At 38.5% G+C, this 21,425-nt stretch overlaps 1 protein-coding gene across 8 annotated transcripts in view; it reads left to right on the top strand.

Annotated features, from left to right (window-relative positions):
• Positions 1-1,306: 1,306 nt before the first annotated feature.
• The window catches only part of KLHL5 (kelch like family member 5), a 62,413-nt gene continuing 42,294 nt past the window's right edge, over positions 1,307-21,425 (top strand). For 2 of the 8 annotated variants that reach the window (XM_032999190.2, XM_032999189.2), the window contains exons 1-2: positions 1,307-1,574; positions 4,379-4,471. Coding sequence is in view for 3 of the 8 variants with exons in the window: in XM_042808120.1 (XP_042664054.1) it covers positions 20,656-21,032 (377 nt within the window). In the remaining 5 variants the exon portion in view is untranslated. The other 6 variants (XM_032999191.2, XM_032999192.2, XM_032999193.2 and 3 more) reach the window with 6 other exon arrangements.

The raw sequence follows: 21,425 nt of genomic DNA, 5'->3' as shown, positions 1-21,425 counted from the left end.
AGGTGTTGTATAACAAGACTGGCAAAGGCTGGAGTGTGTTTGTTAGCGGTCGCAATCGTGAATAGAACTTATCTACACACAGCAGATAAGCAGGCACTTCTTCATTCCAGCGCTGGGGAACACGGGGGATAACTCCGCCAAAGACGTGTTCGTCGATAGGTACAAAGCACAACATATTTATACACTTTTTCAGCAGAGTCATAGTTACATAAGATCAATAAATTCATAACATTTAAGTTGACCTTTATAATGATTGGCTTTCAGTTACCTCACCTTACCTATATTCCTATTTTACAGAAATCATTGGTCATCTTTACTGACTGATTTAAATAGGATGGGGGGAGGGCAATGATTAGCATATTCATGTTATTTCCTGGAAATTATTAGCATATGCAAATATCCCTAACGCATGCGTGGTTATACTGGATGGGGGTCTCTGGTGGTCGTCGATAGTCTTCATCACTCTGTCAGCTGATTGAACTCCACCCCTGCGCATGCTCACTCCACCTTTGGTTAATGCTCACCTCTCCCTTGGCCGATCTTCCCAACCAAACCAGTTTTCCTCTGGTACCTATTGTTTCAAGTCAAGATCCATAACCAGTACCCACTGTGTTAATTCAGAGTCCGTAACGATTGTTATAGTGTTCAAGGCACACAGCATACTAGTTGCTTAATCCTAAGGGCCTCAGTGTACTTTACATTCTCATAGCTACTGTAGCTTCATGTTAAGTCAAAATCATACTTTTAAACTAAAATCAAAATAATATTCTAGGATCCCAACTGTTTTATTAAGGTAACTGCAACATGTTCGCCCGTCAGATGGTGAGTACGGGCTGCCTCAGCACCACGCGGTGCCAGGGTCCCGCGAGGGGGTTAGCAGTGCACGCGGGGGGGGGGTCCCTGCAGATGTATTTCGCTGAAATGGGGGAGCGGGAAGTTGTGGAAACGCTTAGCTCTGTGGTTTTAGAGGACCGGCGAGGGTACCCAGGAACAGGATGAGACCTCCGGTAAGGTTAATGACGAGAAACGCCCCAAAAGGGAGACGCTGCCCGGCCGGGGAGGAGGCGGCGCGCGGCGCCTCAGCCTGAGCGGAGCGGCCACGGCCCGGCCCCGCCCCGCCCCGCCGCACGCGGCCACGCGCAGCCCCTGCCCGCGGGGCGAGCGGAAGCCGGCGGTTGGCTGGCGGCGGCGCGCGCCTCCCGCCCCGGGAGCAGGAGGAGGAGCACGGCGGCTCGGCGGGAGGCGGGGAGACACGCCCCCTCGTCCCCCGGCCCCGCCCCGCCCCCCGCGTGCGCGGCCGGCCCTGGGGCCGCAGCCGCCCGAGCGCGCAGGGGAGGGGCCGGGAGCGGGGCCCGCGGGGACCCGTTAGCGCCGGGGAGGGACCGCCCGGTGGCCGCGGCCTCCCCCCGGCGGAGCGGGAGCGCTGGCTGCTGCCGGGGCGGAGCGGGAGGGGCGGGAAGGGAAGGGGAAGGGGGGTGCCAGGGCCTCCCTTGCGATTTTTTTTTTTTTTTTTTTTTTTTTTTCTTCTTTCCCCGCCCCCTCCCAACCTCGCCCCCCTTCCCGGACCTTGAGAGGTGAGGAGGGCGGTCGGGGCTCGGTAGCGAGCGGAGGGGGTCTGGGGCAGCCGGGAGGGGGAGGAGAAAGCCAGGAGGAGGAGGAGGAGGAGGAGGAGGAAGGAGGGCGAGGGGCAGGGGCAGGCTCCCTCCCTCCCTCCCTCCCTCCCCCCCCCCCCTCCGCCGGGCGCTCGGCTGCCGCCGGCCGCCGCCCCTCGGAGCGTCCCGGGGGGGAGGGGGGCGGTAACGGTCCCCGGGCGGAGCGCGGGCTGCGGCGGGAGCCGCGGTGGCCGCGGCAGCGACGGCGGCCCGGGGCGTTCGCCCCGGCAAAGTGCTGGCAGCCGAGCGGGAGGCGGCGGGCTGAGGCGGGCTGAGGCGGGCTGAGGCGGGCTGAGCGGGCCGGGGGGTGCCGGGCAGGGCGGGAGCCCGGCGCGCAGGGCTCGGTCCCGCCGGGAGGGGGTAACCGCCCTGGCCGGCTCGGTTCAGAGCGAAGACCCGGTAAAAGTGCACTTAACACTCTAGGCTTTCAGGTATTTGCCCATTTGTTTGCCTCTTAACCTTCACGATCATAGTATGGAATAGTAAAGAAACTGTTTTATTTATTTATTTAGAGACTGGTCGAACATAATATAGCAGCGACTACCAGATCACCAAAATGGGGAGTGGTGTTACTACACGAGAAAAAAAAAAAAAAATATAAGTGTTGAACGTCAAACAACGGCTGTTGATGTATGTTACCGGTTCATGCTTTTACTTACGGCCTCTTTGTGGCTTCGGGCTTTGAACTGGCACTCGCTTAGCTGTGTGAACAGTGATGGGGCTTAGCAGGGCGCCTGGCGTCAAACCATCGGCGGCTTCTTACCAGGGTGCTTTACCAGTAATGCCAGAACAGTAAAAAAGGGAGACTTAGGTTTGTTCGTTTCTTTTACTCAAAAGTTAATTATGAAATTATATAAGCTAAACTCCAAATACAGTCTTATTTTCAAGTAAAAGTATCGTTCAGGTCTGCTTATTAGCATGAATAGGAATAAAAATTTGAACTCGTGGTTATGTCAGTGTAGCTTTTGTATCTAGACAAACTCTATGTGTTTTTTTTTTAAAAACAGATCACAAGATGTATTTTCAAGAGCAATTCATTAATTTTGCCAGAAATGATTGCTGATCATTTCTCATGAAGTTAGTTTTGCATGAGAATTTCCAGAGGCATATGTGGATGAATATTAAAAAAAAAAAAAAAAAAAAAAAAAAAGGCACCTTGTTCTTGAACTTAATAGATCCGTTTCTGATAGAGGAGATTGTGTTTCCCATCTTATGTTTTTCCTGTTTTCTCCTTGCTGAACAATGCTAAGGAGCATAAACAGTAGAACCAAAATAATAATGCTAATCTGACTTGCTCTGTAACGTGTCAGCTTCGTTGAACTGTCGCTCAGGTGTGTCTTCTGGATGGGCACATCCACTACCAAAGCCATGGCGGTAGATTTTAACTCATTGTGTTTCACAGAAGTGCAACGTGAGCAAATTTAAAATAGAATTTATGATGGTCAAACAGTAATTTCAAACTGTCGTCAACAATGAGAATTCATATTGATGAACTTGTTCAACTCTCTGGACTTTTGTATCACAAGTGTTTCTTAAAAAGATTGGGTTTTGGTTGTGTTGATGTTTTGTCTTTTTGTTGATGTAATTCATTGTTTCATCATGTGGCAAAAAAGATTACCTAATCAGATGTAACATGACCCAATAATGAAAGTTTCCCCAGCTTTTAAGAAATTACAGTGCGGTTTTACATTTCCCTTACAGAACTCTCACAATGGGACAGTTTGCCTCCTCCCCTATCATTAAATTGCCTTTTATTATAGCAGTCTTACCAAATAGAAGAATGCATTAATTACAAACCTAACTATCCACCACTTCCTTTTTTTCATGAGAACAAAATAATTGTTAAACTTTTATTCAAAATTGCCAACAAAACAAATGCTGACCATATATACGTTAGCTGTACGGCCTTAAAAACTTATAGGAGGGATGAGTTTATGTGCTCCAGATTCAGTGAGGTGATACAACTATTCGAACAGCTAGAAGGTTCTTGCAGCTAGTAGAAAAGATCAGACCATGAGAGGTCAAATATTAGGTATCACGTTATGCATGCAGGTGTCCTATGGGGCTACTTTTTCTTTCACTTTAAAGTGCCTATAGTCATTTTATTTGGTGCCAAGCCAAAAGTGGACACATACTATTTCAGCGGGGTAGGTTTTCTGCGAAGAGGACTTTGACTGGAAAATTTTTAGTGGCCTGTAAATTGGAAAGGGCTGAGAACCACTGTAATAGTGTGTATTTTTATAGAGCTGCTCCATTTACTGAAGCAGTTTTACTGGTGGTACTTGTCCTTATTCACCAATACAGTCACTCTTTGGCAACAGTGTTCGGTTTAAGTGATTCACGTGGCAGAGCAATTCTTCACTGCTCTTTCCTTCATGGAATTATGGCTAGCCAAAGATAGGAGTGAAAATGCACTGAGGTTATTTAAAAAAAAATAAAAAAACGTACTGTTATTTAGCCCTTTCTTGAGAGTTTGTGTCTTCAAATTTCATATTTTCCTTCTTTTTTTGGAGTCTTTGTTGATGTGTATGTAACTTGAAGTTGTGGAAGGAGCTGAGGTGACAGTTGTGCAGTGACACACTTCTGTCGCCTTCCTCTCAAAGTTTAGGAATTGCAGGACAAATAGAAGGAGTAGAGTAGGCAATCTGCTTTCAAGACTTTTTTTTTTTTTCCTTTTTCCAATGGCTTGTTCTTATTAATTTGTACTGTTATTTTTCTGCCTCTAGATTTTTTTTCTGCTACCTCACATTTTTGGAAAGAGGAAGACAAATGGAACTACATGATTCTTTGAACACCTAGAGATCATACCGGTGTTACAGGTAATTACTGGATTTACTCAATTCTAACAATAAGTTAGGCTACAAAGAATGTAATTTCAGCCCACGATGGTACTAGGTCTTCCTCACGCCTGAATTTTCATCTTTTTTGTGTTAGAAGTCTTGTGAGGGCAGCTTCTGTTGAGCTTCTTGGTGACTGTGTTTTTGTGGACTTCACATCCTAGTGTTTGGAACATTTTTATCACTTCTGCTCTTTATCAAAGCATGCTTTATAGAAGACTTAGTATTACTATAAAGTTCAATTTTAATATTTTGAAAATGTATGAGAAACCTTTAACTTTGAATCTTTTCATTATTATAGGAAAACCAGGAAAAGTTGATACTGAATCTGTAAGAGAAAATACTGCTTTAGAGAAATGCTTATGAATAGAGGCCCACCAACTGCACAGTCAAATCTCATTACTCCAAGAATACTGACTGGCTTTCACTTTCTTTCATTTTTTTACAAGGAAAGTAGTAAGACTGTTCTAAGCTAGAGTAATTTTCAAAGGGAATAGCTTTGACATTTACACAAAGCAAAGGGATAGAAGAATGTTGAAAACATGAATACATGCAAGAATCTAGCTTTATGTGAACTTTGTAAAGTATTGATAAAAAAAATAGTGGTGAGGGTACAAAAAGCAGTCCAGTTAATTTGGGAATACTAGGTTTTACTAAAATGAAAAAATCTGTTCTTTTTGACTGTGGGATCTGACTGCTTTGAGGATGTTGATAAGGAAACGTACTACTTTATTGTCTAGAATTTATTCATGTCCTGATACAAATACAGAAAAGAGGTGGTCTTTCTCGCTGTTAATATCATCTGTCACATCACTGGCAATTTACTGTATACATAACATTTTTAACATTAGATTCTTTAATTTGTTCTGTTGTGTATTTTTCTGCCTCTCTATTTCCTGATAAACTTTTTGGCATAGTATATTAATTTTGTTTGAGGGGGGACTTTAACCTTTGACTAGCTTTCCAGGAGCTAGAGGAATGTTGCGGTTCTACATGCTGGAATAACAGGAAATCTGTTTCAAATAAATTTAGCCCAGAATAATAGCTGAGCACCAGCTGCGTTGTCCTTCAAGGCTGTCTGCTGAGACAGTTCTAGCCTAGAAGTATACAACTCCTGAGACGTAATTTTCATTAAGGATGATAACAAAGTACTTGAGAATTCTAGGTGTAGTTATTACAAGGTCTTGCTTTTCTTTGGGCATTTTCTGTGCATGGCCATCACCCTCATGAGTTGAGAATCATGAGTTTGGCAAGTTTAGAGTTTGAGTCCATTGCCGTAGTCTCATTTCTTTATATTACTCCTTATTAAACTGTTGGGAGACATCTCAGTATTCTTGTTTTCTTTTGTATAGATTAATTATAAATTTCTGTCATGTTTCAAATAATTCTTCTCCCCCTTGGTGCACCAAAAAAAGCTGATGTGTTTTTAGCTAGTGTAGTAAGTATTTGGACTAAATGAAATTCATCCTTATAAGCGTTTTATACTTAGAAACCTATATCAAAATAGCACATTAGTATTCCTATTTCTCTGGTCTCAAAGAAGAAAATGCTTGTAAGTTACCTAAAGAACTTATTCCAAGTTTATGGTTGCCAAGGTGGTACAGACTTTGGCAAGTAATTGGCAAACCACTGGCACTAGCTATGGTAATCATCAGTACCAACAATAGGAGAGCATTTGGTGTTATACTAGTCTACTGTGTGTTTTCCTTCAATGCAGGCTTATATAACACCAAAACAAGAACCTGTTTCTCACTTTGCGTTGTTCTCATCAGTACCAAATATTGTATTGTATAGCAGAATGATGCTTTTGGTAATTGATGCTGCAAACTTAGTGCCCAGATGGAGGTTGGGAGGCACCTACTTAAGCTTGGTGTCTTCCATCTTTACTCAGGTCTGCTAAATTGAAAGCATGGGGTTATAAAGAACATGAGAATGAAACTCAAACAAATATCAGTTGGTCTTTCTTCAGCCTTGAGATTTAGCTCTGTCTACAAAGATATTGACACTGCTTTATTTATCTCCTCCCTTGTGTGTTAAGAAGCCTTTGTTGGATAATATGTTAACCCAACAGCAATGATAATCAGAAAGTTATTATCATTGAGTCACATATGTATGGCATTGAGCAACTGGGGAAAAGAGTCCTTCTTGACTATCATATTTTCTGGGAAATAATAGGCTTTATTTAATTCCTGGTCATAAAGGGTTGACTTCTGGTCAGGCTTTTTTCCCTTTTCCTTTTTTTCCCTTTTTCCATTTCTTTCCCTCCTCGGTCAATCTATATTCTTGTTGGTATTTTCCACTGTAGATGACACCAACGCTTTTCTGAGATTTAAAAATTATTAGGACTGCTAAGGTACCCCAGGAATGACTTTGAGAACAGATTTTCTGTTTTCACTATTTTGCAGTAGTTCAGAATGGGGTAGCTTCACTTACCAAAATAGCGGATCTCCTCCAGATTGTCAGAATTTTTAGTCTTGGCCAGCACCTTTTTCTCTGGTGGTCATGGAAGTGAAAAAAAATTTGAAACAAATGCCAAAATGTACTCCAAAGAGAAGGAACTGAAAAGGTAGATCACTATGGGAGAAATCCTTACTCCTGCTTTTCTGCAAGTAGAATGACTAATTATCAAGCAGAGCTGCTAATTAAAAATTATGTTTTATGGACTGTGCTGGCATTTTTCCAGAGGACAAGTTTCTGTAAAGTTGAGAGAGGTACTGATTTCAGTCTGTTCAGAGGAATATTTTGCCAATTAATTACCTCTTCTGGCAATTCCAAGTGCAACTGATCTTAAAAATCCTGACGTCTTTCATAACGACAGGATGTAGTTTGAGGAAGAATTTTTGGTTAGTAACTTAGATTCTTTCAAGGGCATCCATCAGATTTTCAGAATTAATGGAAAACTCATTATAAAATTGTACAAGATCCTTTTGTAAAACTGAAATTTAAGGTAGAGCACTGGCTTCACCTCTTTGAAAATGTGTCTGGACTTGTCCCACTGACTTAGCTGATACTTTTGTCAAAATAGTCAATATACATTGTATTGACTCTATGGAAGTCAATTTAACTTAATAAGAATTTAACTTAATAAGAATTTAACTAACTTGCTTAAAATTTGCAGTGCTTTCCAATTCAAGAAATTGCCACTTAAATCAACATTCTACTTTTATTTTGTGAAAAAACCTATGGACCTTTACTACATACAGTGGTGAGGCAGTTCTTGAAAGAGTGTATCAATTGTTCTAGACATCTTTTTAGATATAGACTATAAGTGCTTTCTTACTAAAGGGATAAATATGTTTTTAACTTTGAAAAATGTCACCCCTTACTGTTTCAAAAAGCCACAGCTTACCCAAGTGTTTTGCATAATTACAGCCTTGTAAACCTTTGAAAAACATCTTGAAAATGTAAGATGTTTCTCATACGTACACTTACTGGATTTTATATAGGGGAGAGGAGGAGCAGAGTATGTCTTGCCTAAAAAGAATGAAAGCCTAAGTAACTTAACAAAAGTGCTGTGGACAACTTCATGTTTTTAGACCTGTTTCTAATAGTCTTTCCTTAATTGTTTCCTCTGCGTTGTAACTGAAGATTTTTTTTTTCAGCTAGATAGGCTTTCTGTCTCCAACAATGAAGCAATTCTCACCTTGACAAAGCATTACACCAGTAGCATTGGAAAGGATGACATTAAATGAAAAATAAATTAATTTTGTGAAACGCTGGGTATGATGAGGCCAGAAGTGTGATTATTTCTTTCATCACTCTTTGTTTTGTGATTATAGTATTCTATGTTTAGTTGAAAAGAAATCCCCCTCCAGTGTCAGTTCTGATTAGAACTTAAACCTTAAGAAGAGAGGCTCTGCAGGAAACACTTTCTTTACTAACTGGTATCTGAGGTACAACTTCTGAAAAGCCATAGTAATAGCAATTATCAAAAAAGAAAAGGAAAAAAAGACAATCTTTTAAAAAGTTAAACACAAAACATAAAAAACAGTTGAACTTCTTAGTTGTAAGTTTTCAGTTGAGTGAAATACTTCGATATTTAAACAGTTTCTGCTGTATCTGCCTCCTAGTAGTTTACCTGAAGTTCTCTCTTCATCTTTTTTAATCAGTCTAATTAATAGGCAATATATTTTAAAAGCTGAACTTAGATGGAGCAGAATGTATTTCCTATTCTTCCTTCCATGTTTCATTTTTTTCAGAATAAGTGAGAAGGTGTGATAATATGATCTGCTTATGACTTTGTAACCCTTTCATGTTCGGTGTTGATTGTCGGTGGCCATATTCTCAACTGCAGGAGCTGTTTACACAATATTTTAAAATATTGACTTTGAATAGGAAGATCTTGCAGCCTATTGAACTATAGCAGTTTCACTTCCTTTTTTTTTTTTCTTCTGGCACTTTTGAATCCAGTTTCTGTATACATTGTTCATAAAAGGGAAAGAGCAATGAAGGAAGAGAAACTTTTGGTCAGGTCTTTATACCATCCTGTTCTCAAATTTCTTTCCAAGTATGCTAAGCTATCATGCAATCATACCTATTCAGAACCATCAAAAGGGGGAGAACTGCATTATCTCAAACTTCTTTTAGGTTATTTTTTAAATGCTGGTATCTTCCATCTCTTCTACCTCCTTTCCTTTCTCCAATATGTTATGAAGCTGTAAGGGGAAATACTGATAACAATTTGATATGGGCTATATAGGCATGATGATATCATCTGTCTAGTCCAGATTTGAGTGGAGATACTATCATTCTTCATTAAAAAAAAGTGCACACCATTCTTATGCTTAATGTAGCCTCAATTGCAGAGTCAACAGAACTTCTCATAATAAGGCTAAAGTACACTCATGTATGTTCACAGAACAGATGAAATATTCACAGCACCTGGCTATGTAACATGGTGTATGTTCATAGTGTACAATAAGACAAGAATCAAGTCCAGAGAGGTTTATTAACCTGAACTGTAAAGAATGCAAATAGTAATATGGCTGAATCACCAAATTAATTAAATGTTTAAAAGCAGTATGTATATGGTGAGGAGACATAGGAGAAGCTCACAGGAAGATGAGGTTTTTGTCAGTGATTTTGGTGATTGGATTGCTTGCAAGCAAGTTCTTACTTGTTACCAGAGTAGACATTTTATGTTGGCTTTTGCACAAATAAGCTATTAGCCTGGCAGTTGTCTTCCAGATAAGTAAATCATTCTACATCGATTATTCATTATATCCATATGCATTTGTCTAGTAAATATTCTAAAATATATTCTAATATTCTAAGAAGAAGTACTTTTGAATATTAAATGATAACTTGGTCCTTGGGAAAGACGAAATCAGGGTTTAAATCTTGCTCTTTTACATGCAGTAAGAGAAATGTTATTTTGGATATAAATGTAATCACAGGCCTGTGCATTCAAACTATAATTAAAGCATTAAGAAAGTTAGAGCATTTAATGATGTTATCATGACTTGATAAGGCTTGGCAAGATCTTCACCGAGAACCATAGCATTTCAAACTTTTCCAAGGAAATAAAAGTAATTAACTAAAATTAATCTATGAGTTTATGAACATGCGGGCAGATCAAATGATAAATAATAGAACTTCACCCTTTTGTACTTCCTCTCACTTCCTGATAGTTTTTTTTTTCTTTAACAAATACAAATCTAAAATGAACCTTTGCATAAGAAATTGACTGGTGTTTTGACCAGGCAACAACTGTACTTAAAACAGATTGTTACTTTCAGTAAATATTATAACATTATTGTTTGAAAACTTACAAGCTCAATGAAGGAAAAATACTCCTCATAAATACTGAAAGCTAAATTAGGAATTCTTAGAACTTTGAGCTAATGGGGAGGATAGATGGGCAAGTGATTGCAGACCATCTAAATCTGATGAGATCCACATGCACTAGTACAACATGTTAGGTTTGTATTTCCTTTAAGGTTTGGCCAGAGTTGATAGGAGAGAAAGAAAAAATGACTTGGTAAGGAAATCATGAAAGTTTTGGGTTTGGGATTTTTTGGGGTTTTGTTTTTTTTTTTTTTTTTTGTGTGTGTGTGGGGGGTTTTTTGTTTGCTTTTTTTTTGTTTGTTTGGGTTTTTTTTCCTCAATTATGCCTTCTGACAGTTTAGCGATCTGGGTTCAAAAATTTTATCTTTTTTGAGCATACTACTTTGGTAGTGGACCTCATGCCCCTGGAACTGCCTGCAGTTTGAATTAGTATCCTGTGTTCCCCCTGACAATTTATTTATATTGCTGTTGTCTACTTCTCACTTTCTGTGCAGAACAGGAAATGTTTTAGGATTCCTGTAAAAACAGAGGTGAGGCAGCTAGGACAGGGATCAGTATGCCTCTTAGGATATCTGAACAGTTAATTTTGTAATTACTTTAATGATTGCAAAATTTAATATGTGGTCTAGATTTCTACCATTGTTGCCTTCTTTCTCAAGGTCATTTCAGTTTTACACAGTTGTGGAAGGGGAGAACCTCAGTTGTGTTTGAACAATGAGTCAGATATTGTGGTGATTTCTGTTCTACTTCGTTTCTAAATCCTGGGGTTAGGTGATATGTAGCCACTCAAGCTAAGGCAGTTGTGCATACTCAGAAACAAAAGATAGACAGCTTGTGAGTCTGTAAGCTCTCCAGAGGAGTTGGCTTTATGTCTTTTGTTTTATCAGTTCCTCCCTAATAACATTTCTGTCTACTTGCCAATTTCAGGCAAACTCTGGCAGAATGGAGCCCTTGCAATTTAAATTCCTGAAAGGTTTTTAAAATATGAGTAGGTAGGGAAGGCGAAATAAGTAATACTACTTGACCTGACAGCTGATGAGCCTGCCTCCTTCTGGGTCTGAATATGACAAAGGATTTGCTTGTCCTGCCTGTCCTGGTACTTCGTAAGGAGGGATATGTGTGCATGTGGGTGAGGGAGACTGTAAGATGAAGCATGCAGGAGAACTGGAGTTATTGTTAGAAGAGTTTGTAAAACAAATAATAGTGGGGAACCTGAGATTACATCTGCATGAAACCGTAGAGACAGACTGGAGAACCTAAGAAACCAGTTTTCTGATTATATTTAGGAATACATGGTGACTTGATACATAGTTTAATCTGAGATTTAATAGTATCCAAATACAGAATTAAAGGATTTTTTCATTATATACCTCACATGCATATTATTTTAAGCATCACTGACCCAAGGCAGAGGACTAGTTTAATTTTAGAGTGAAGGGGATAATTAAATGTACTGTGATTTGTTCTGCCTGTTTTTTTCCTAATACTACTTCCTTGAGCCAAATCACTGATAAAATCAATGGAAACCTTTAATTAACATCTCTAATTTAATCATGTTGCTTTTACGACTTTATGAAGCTTATTGTAATATGAAAAACCCATCATCAATATACAAAGCTTGTAATTAAAGCAAGTAATACAAGGCATTTAATGTGTATTTATAAACAAATATATGTATGATCCAATTTAAACATCTCTGGGACTATTTGATTATGAGTACTGCTCTCTGGTATTGATCTCATTTCAGTGCTTAATTTCAGATTTACAGTTACTGCTGTAAATGTCACTTCTTATGAAGAAATAAGATGAGAGTTGGGTTTTCTACTCTAGAAGAAAATACTTTCTAGTAACATATATCTGTCAGCGACTACTGTGTCTAATTATAAACAGGATTTTTAGTGTTGATTAGTGATGTTTCTTCTCACAAGTCCTTAATCGGAATGTGAACACTTAAATGCTCTTTTAAACATGTTTACTATAATACATTTATTTTGTAAGAAATTGAGATAATTTCTTTGTGTGGCATTTCTTGCATAGCCATTGCTTCGTCTGTTTGGTGAACTGTGTAAGGAGCGATCATCAGTGGCAAGCTGAACTGAATGTTCTTCGTACCATATTGTTGTATTACAGTAAACCATATATATTCAGAGTTGGCATAGAAAATCTTAATACTATACTGGAGAGGGGACAATGAGTGCATGCACATACAGTATACTTTTGATAATATTCTAACAAAATGCTTCTAAAGTATTTCTTTAAGAAATAAGGCACTTATTAATTTTGTTTATATGTATAAAAGATGAAAGAAATACTGCATTTAGTGGTATGAGGAGAATAACCTGTTATGGAGCAACATTTCCATTCAGTAGTGTGGAACTGATGCTTTGAATTCCACACCTCCTGTACATCTAGTTACCATGCTTGGCAGTCATCTTCTGTACTTATATGGATCATAACCACAAACTGGCAGTAGAACAAAATGTTTTCTTTATTTGTCTAACCTTGAGTTTACCAAAATGGTTTATTTCTATCCAGCTGTTACTTTCAAGGGTCTGATGACATGAAGGCACTTAATCAACGTGAGTGCACAGATAGAATTAGGATGCTCATTTGATAGGTTATGTTGCTTTTGTATTACTTGTATGATAAATGCAGATTGTTATTCTTTAAAAGAATTTTTTACTTGTCACAGCAACCATTCCTGTAAAGTCAGTTTAAGGAAGGGACATAAGTCTATGGAATAAGTGGATGATGGTCAACTAGATACTCGATGTCTCTTTTGGCACTGTACAAACAGATCAACATTGCAGAGAATCACAGAAAGGTGGAGATTGGAAGGGACCTCTGGAGGTCATCTGGTCCAACCCCCCACTCAAGCGGTGTCACCAAAAGCAGGTTGCCCAAGACCATGTCTGGACAGGGTTTGAATATCTCCAACGGTGTAGACTCCATGATCTTCCTAGGCAGCCTGTACTCTATCATCTTCACAATGAAAAAGTGTTTCCTTATGTTTAGGTGGAACCTCTTCTGTTTTATTTGTTGCTTCTTGCCTCTTGTCCTATCACTGGACATCCCTGAAAAGAGCCTGGCTCCATCTTCTTTGTCCCTTCCCTTCAGATATTTGTACACATTGAGATCCCTCTGCTGAGTCTTCTCCAGCCTCAGCAGTCCCAGCTCTCTCAGCCTTTCCTCATATGACAGATGCTTCAGGTCCTTCATCATCTTAGTGCTGAACCCCGAACTGGACACAGCACTCCAGGTGTGGCCTCACCTGGAGCAGAGGGGGATGGTCACCTGCCTTGACCTGCTGGCAAGACTCCTCCTAATGCAGCCCAGGATACCATTAACCTCCTGTGCTGCAAGGGCTGATTGGTGACTCATGTTCACCTTGAGGACCCCCAAATCTTTTTCTGCAAAGCTGCTTTCCAGCTAGGTGGCCCCCAGCATGTACTGGCACATGGGGTTGTTCCTCCCCAGGTGCAGGATTTTGCACTTCCCTTTCTTGAGCTTCATAAGTTCTGGAGGCTGATCTTGCTAGTAAAGACAGAGTCAGAGGGCATTTCAGTACCTCAGCCGTTCCCATGTCCTGTTTCACTGGCGCCCTGCCCCATTCAGCAGCAGGCCCACATTTTCCCTAGTCTTCCTATTTGTCACCTGTGTACACATACATGTCCTTTGTGTTGCATTTGATGTCCCTTGTGAGATTCAACTCCAGGTGGGCATGCAGTGGTAGAATTCTTTATATTCCAGGGATTTTTATGAGAAGTTCTGTTTGACATCTGCGTTGTTACGCACAGTTGGGTTCCAAAAATGTTGTAAGTGCGTCTTGTGTAGATGTAACATTAATTCTTGAAACTAAATAAAAGTTCTGGTTTTCATATTAATGAGACATTAATGCAGTTCTCATAAGCATTCATTTGGCACTTATAAACACTGATATGATTCTTACAAGCATTCTGTCTTTTAGTGTGATGTCTGTTGGTTTTATGCTTTGATCATTTGAGTTGCCTTTCTGTGAACCATGTATTCTGCAACAGTATTTTTGGATTGCGGTGATCAATTGCACACAAGGAATTCCACATGAGGTCATACCATTTGCTTTATAAATATGTAATAAAATATTATATCCTCATATATTACTCCTTATGCAGCTGAAAGTCCTGGTTGGGGGCTGGGGGTGTTAACTGAAGCTGTTAATTAAATAGAGGTCCTCATTGAGAGAGAAATAATGAGTCTCTTGAGGTATCTTTTGGTTTTAAATCATTCATTTAGAATGCTCAAGTCTCTACCTTGAAATACTTTGCTTCAGAAGCTGTGGCACTGCATAGCTTGACATTTAAATACAGTGTAAACTTTTTGCCCGTGGACCTCTATATTCCTTTTGGAAATTTGTGTAGTCTGGCATGGAGCACTTTCTTTTATTACCTAATCACTTGCAAATCCACTTCACTGTTCTTTTACTGTGTTGTAATCTGGTAGTTTTCTATATGGGGCCTAATGTAGAACCGTGAATACCAGTAATTTTTTACCAAACAAGCACGCTCTCTGCTGTTGACAACATTGGTAGTGTTGTTCTTTACGCATTTTTCTGTGAGTTTTTGAGGAAAACTGAATGCCTTTTGTTGAAATAAAACTGCCACTGTCTTGGAAAAATGGAGAAGGATCTTCTTCAGTTTGCCTGCAAATTTGCCTATAAAGGTGACCTTGACCATGTTTATATTATCTTGATAAAATGAAACTATCTCCATGTTACTTTGTCTGGATTTGCCACAATCCTTCAGTCTGTGGTGTGTAGCCTTCTGTAGCTTTACTAGGCAATACCTTCTTAAACTGTTGCTAAAGAATGTCTTTACTCTCAGCAGGACCTCTTTAAGTATCTGCAGAACAGTGTTTTTGCTACCACTCTTCCTTCACAGTGACATTTCTAGAGGAGATGATTTGTGCTGGAGTATTACTGTCTCTAGATGGATGACTACCTTTTTTTCATTAGAATCAGTGGTACCAGTATTCCTGGAGTGTATAAACTGGGAACCTTTTACTTGTCTTAATCTTTGTGTGGCTACCTGAGCCTTTTGGTACAGAAAACTGGTTTTCTGATTTGGGGCATTGGCCTTTCACAGTGTTGTCTATTTTGTATTATAAATCAGTTTTAACTGAAAAACCACAGCTGACCTGATGGACTCGGAGTGCAAACTTTTTAAGAGTGAATAAGCTTCAGGGGACTTACTGCGCAGTTTACTTAGGAGTAGCTCTGCATTATGATTTTACTTGTAGATGGTGCAGTTCCTCATGATGCTTGGGTATATGATAGAAATCAATGTTTATATTTTAATATTAAAGAAATATAAATGTCTTGGATGACAGCTATTACTCTGTGTGAACCAGTATGATGCTTGAGCTAAAAAATCTAGGATCTCACAGTGTAGACTTCTGTTACATATGAAAATCTTTCTCCCTGCCCTCCCTTCCCTTCTATCTGATAAAATAAACAGCAAACCAGGCTGTTGCTCTGTACAGGTCTTTTCATGCTACTGTTAAGCTGAGTGCTGTGTAGTCAGTGTTACTAAACATATGGCTTGCACCTCTCATGGGAAATGTGCAATGCAAAGTGGCAGAAAGTTGAAATGTAGTGCCAGCAATTTGGCTGCAGCTCATTTCTGCCAGTCAGAACAATGAATTTAAGTATATACAGTCAGTAACTATAGGTTGTTTTCCTCTTCTCCTGATGAACTATGCTGTTGCTGCTCTAAGAGACTTTTCACGTAACTGTGAACCAGAAGTGTTTTCACTTATGAAAAACTTAGGGATAGATAGTGATTATTGTTTTATAGAATCACAGAGCATGAATTTAGCTATCTTCCTGAAGTTGTTGTTGAGCTATTTCTGCAATTTTGGGGCTGGAACAAAGAAATAGGGAATAAAAAAAAAAGTAAACATCTAACATTTATTTTAACATAAGCATAGTTATAAGCAGAGTTGCAGTTTGGGGTTTGTATATAGCAGTTTTCTTTGAGCAGTTATTTTAATGCCTCAAATTAATATTTTAAAGGTTAAAAATTCCTTTTTAAAACGTGTTAAATTTTGAATGCCTTTTAATTCTGTAAGTATGCATTTGATTAATTGAAGAACATCTTACGGTCAGTGACCCTTTCTTAAGCTTGAGAATACATACCTAGAATCGCTAAACACTGGCAATAATATATTACTTTACCGTGTCTTAATAAGTCTAGTTATGTCTAAAATATATCTTTTATATTTAATGCTTTTGTAAAGCAGCATTTTTTCAAGAGAGAAACAACTCTTGCAGTCAAAACAAAGCCTTTAATTATTTTGACATTTTCGTTTTTAATTGGCACTTAAAAGGATCATTAATATATTCTAAGGACTAACTGAGCCTTTATGCCTCTAGATTTTCAATTTAAAAATGGATAATTTTACATGTAGCTGACAGACTAAGTACCTTGAAAATATTATATCTGAGTTGCCCTGAAATTGGGTGGTGATAGTTTTCTGAAGCCAAAACATAGCTGTGACAGGAAAAATGTTACCATGAAAAGTGGCATTAGAGATTCAAATCTTAAAAGTGCCTCAAAAAGTATTCCGTAAGCATATTTCTGTATTTGAAAATTTAACTGACTTTCTAGTGAAAAAGGAAGAGTCATAATGAATAAAAGTGCTTAGACCTGATTATTTAAATAATAATTTTTCCATGTTTCCCAGTGAAGTACTTAATATTTTGAGTGTATCTTTCTTCAAAATAAACAGTAGAAGTATCTTTGGAGTAAAAACATCTACATTTTAGCTAGTTATGCTAGATCGCAATCTTCCTTTAACACTTGTAAGAATAAACATCATATATATAATATCAAAGAATGTCAGTGTAGTAAAATTTTTGGCTAGTGAAAAAAATGATTTTTATATCTCCGTGGAGATAAACTGTTCTGAAGATTTTGAAAAAAGCAATTTATAAAGCTGTCATGCTATGTTCTTGGTGTTAGCTATTTGCACAATTGCTGAGTTAACATACGGAATGCATTTAAATGTTTCCCGTTTGTTCACAAGGTATAATCTGGGAAACTGTCCCCCACTGCTAATTGGAGCTGCTCATATGAGAGAAGTTATGTACTTAAATGCTCAGGTGCTCCACTCAGGAATATCAGTCTGATCAGACAAAATCAGAGTTCACAAAATTGTCTTCACAGTAAGTTTACACAACCTCATTAATGCTAAGAGAATTATGTTCCCAAAGAGGACAGTGTACCTGTATTTAAAATGTTATGATTTACCAGAAAATAGAAAATGGTTATTCAGCTGCAACAGTGACAAATGTCAGGAAAAATTGATATAAGCACTCTTGTTTTTTCATTAAATGAAAACTTTTGCCTTAGTAAATGAAAAAATATTTCAGAGTCCTTGCAAAGTCTCTTTATATTGTGTTTGACTAAGATGGTACTGTTCAGATTACCCTTTTTAGCAAGTTTCTCAGAAATATGTTAGTGCGTTAGAAAGACGTATGATGGCAGGCTGTAGACTGGCAATGGGCATTTGGATTTGTGAGCCCCAACTACCAAACAAGATTTCAAAGATGAGGCTTGGGTGGTCCTAGTAAGCGAAGTCCTAACAGTTCATCATTTGAGATCTCCTCAAAAGTCTATTAACTTCCAGCAGGGGACCTGGTAAAAGCTTCCACGTTATTCATAGTAGTAAAAATTGTCCAGAACAAGAAGAGGCCCTCAATTACTTCTGAGAAATGTTGTCAATTTAAACTGAAGAATTAAGTGGCACTTGTCTCATCTTGTAATTTGTAATACAAACTTGTATCTAATTTGTATGAAACAGAGAAATATTTAGGTATTTATGCAGTCTGTTTTAGAACTGTAATTTGGGAGAATGCGTAGAGGAGCAAGAGTTTGTATAATCTAGAAGAATGAAAGAAAATAGAAAAATGATTTTGTGGTTTTCTCTCTTAAAACTACAGCACATTTTGTTTTCTAATCATTGTTTGAGCCCATAGCTCCACAGACAAAGAAAAGCAATAATTAGGCTGTATTTCCCAGCAAGTCACGAGAAAGTGCTGAAAAAACACTAGAATTGGCAAATCTGCCATTGTCTTAGTAGACTTGTACTGGGACAGTTTGAATTTTAAATGAGTCTGTTATACAAGAAAGAATCTAGGTCAGTCCTTATATATAATGGATTTACCATACCAGCAGAAATAGAGGTATTTAAAGCTAACTTTTCATAGTTAAAGGGTAATTAAAATACTACTACTGTGACGAATGCTAATTTCAATTTAAAAATGGATAATTTCTTGTCCTGCTTCTCCACCCTTGATGAACACCTGACACCAACATAAAACACAGAGAGAATAAATAAAAAAATGTTTTGTTACTGTAGTTTCACCCAACCTGAAGCTACATAAATGATGGTGTTTGAATGCTTCAGGTAAGCTTTTAACAATTAGCTAGTAGGGTTTGCATGTCATATCATTTTGGATAAGCATCTGTACAATTTTATGCTGATATATTAAATCATTATCCTTCTTAAATATTTCCCAATTTGTCTGTGTTTAAATTAAATCCTGAGATGGCAACAGCTGTGTGTCTTTACCTACTTAATTATCTCACCTTCCAAGTATCTTCAACTGTTTTCTGGACATGCTCTAAAGGCCTTGGTATATAGCTTCTGGTATGCCGGGATGCTGGCAAGGTATGCATTTTAAAATGCAGCATCTCTTTGTAGAGAACAGCTGGAATGCTGTTTCTATAGAAATGAGCTTTGCTAGCATTTGTGAGAAGCACTTTCATAAATAACTGTGTTCTGAGCAATGATGGGTGAGCTTTCCAGGTTAAAACTAGCGCTTTCAGCATTGTGGTTCCTAAGAAAATAGCGTGATTTATGCCTGGCATTGAGTATGACACGGAGCGTTTGTTTTTTGGGTGGTGAAGGGCACTGTTTAAGTTTTCATATGGACTCTGCATGTAATGTGTTTTAAAGAACACTGCAGGTATCCTAATTACAAGATCATATATTTTGTAGCTCATAATGTTCATCTGAGAGATAGTGACTTTCACGTGTGGTGAAAACAATAGGTAGAAAAGAAGCACTTCTTAGAAATTTCTTGCATATGTATCCTGAAGAGTTGAACAGACTAACTGAACTGTGGAGACTGAAAATGTCGATCTGTTTATCAGGGACTGAAATCCAGCACCTCTTTGTTGTTTTAAAATTCTTATTACTATTTGCATGCATGTGATGGGCTGGTTTTCATAGGAAATGTAAATTGGTCATTGTGTATTTTGTCCTTTTGGCTTTCTCTTCCTCATTCAAGTAAAAACTTCTGTTGGATATTTTAATACATTACATAAATTACCAGTCAAGGGGGATTCTGTCTCAGAAGTATTCAACTTTATTTTTCATTGTTCCATCTCAGTACTTTTAACCTGATCTGGAACAGCTGATTTTAGATGATCAGAAAGAAGCCTTTGGAGAAGTCATCTTTTGTTGTCTGTTTTGCAGGGGGTGTTTCTGGTGTCTTGGATAGTGACCAGTTAGCTTTTTCTTGCTTTCGCTTTCAGTGATGTGCAAGTGAATGGAAACCATTAGCTCATTTCAGAAAGAAATTTTCAGTTACTGCAGACCTAGATTTGAATCAAAGCACATAAAGATGAAAGGCTTTATAACCCAGTCCTAGTCCCTTGAGCCTTCCAGGCTGTTCTTGTCCTTTTTAAGTTAGTACATGTCCTGTAATGGGAAAAAGAATTATTTACAGTTCAGTTTCTCTCCAGTGTAATCAGTTATCTTTGGATTGGTTTTAAGTCTTTTTCTGTGAATAAATTCTCTAGCAGTGCAATAATTAATTTGTTTGGGTTTTTTTTTGAGGGTTTTTTCCCCTCTGTAGTAGCAAGAGTTAACAGAATAAGAAGCAGAGATTCTAAGATGCAGTACAGGAATTGCGTTCTCTGTCATTTGTGGTTTAAGAAAAGGGGGTGGTATTCAGCTCTTGAAAGAGCTTTAATGAATACTGTGTGGTGTTTTTGAAAGCTAATGGTCAGAGGAGAGCAACAGAAACAGCCTTGGAGCTTTTAGGGTAAACTGATTAGCATTTTTCCTGATTGAGGTGATTGTTTTACCCCCCCCTTTTTATCTTGGATTTTTCGTGTTTGTTGCCTTTTGTTTATATTCAAATGACATACCACTAAAGAAGCCTTTTTTTTTTTATGTGAATGCAATGCTTTCTCCCCTCCTTCTGTAGAAAATCTGCTTGCCACAGACAGGCAGAGCATGTGTTTCTCTTGTCTTGGTTGGGTGCACAAATCTTCTTTTATGTGTGCTGCTTCTTACCCTGTTGCCTAGACGATCACTGGCTTTCACTGAGGATGTCTGGTTCTCGTAAAGAGTTTGACGTGAAGCAGATTTTAAAAATCAGATGGAGGTGGTTTGGTCATCAGGCATCAGCCCCTAACTCTGCACTTGAAAACCACCAGGGAGACTTCTGGAATAGAGGACAAAATGTAACAACTGGTGGCACAAAGTTTTTAGATTCAGGTAACCTACCTTTAACATCAGTTGGTTACAGAAGGTCCAGCCAACAGGATTTCCAGACTTCACCTCCTTGGCCAATGGCATCCACCTCAGAAATCCCTACATTTGAATTCTCAGCAGAAGACTGTGGAGGTGCACGTTGGCTTGACAGACAAGAAACAGATGATAGAGCAAGTGAAGAAGAAAATGAATCGGACAGCAGTTCATGCAGGTTAATTATTACATTCCTATTGTGAGAAATGTGTTTTCATTTCATGTTTACAGATAGCATGCATATATAAGCTAGCCTTTATTCTAAATTAAAATGCTTCAGAAACCTAGCAGCTGCTGTGCATCAGAAACAGAACATGATTTATAGTCAGTGTTCTGTGTGTTTACTAGGACCTTTTTAAAAGGTAACTTTAGTCAATGTGGATAAATAAAGCACAAATGTGGATGCACTCACTTGTGTTTTAAATAGTATACCAAGTACATGCTGCTGTGAACAACATACTGTTCATTACATGGTAATGTTACAGGATGCTTTCTAAATTATTTTGAAATTACACTGATTGTTTAGTTATGCTGAGAATTAGTCCCATGCCAGTTAGGAGAAAACTGTGAA

The sequence above is a fragment of the Tyto alba genome, unplaced genomic scaffold, assembly GCF_018691265.1.
Source record: "Tyto alba isolate M040663 unplaced genomic scaffold, T.alba_DEE_v4.0 Super-Scaffold_6, whole genome shotgun sequence".
Lineage (NCBI taxonomy): Eukaryota > Metazoa > Chordata > Aves > Strigiformes > Tytonidae > Tyto > Tyto alba.
Note: the sequence above shows the minus strand (reverse complement) of the source record. Positions and strands in the feature narration are given on the sequence as shown.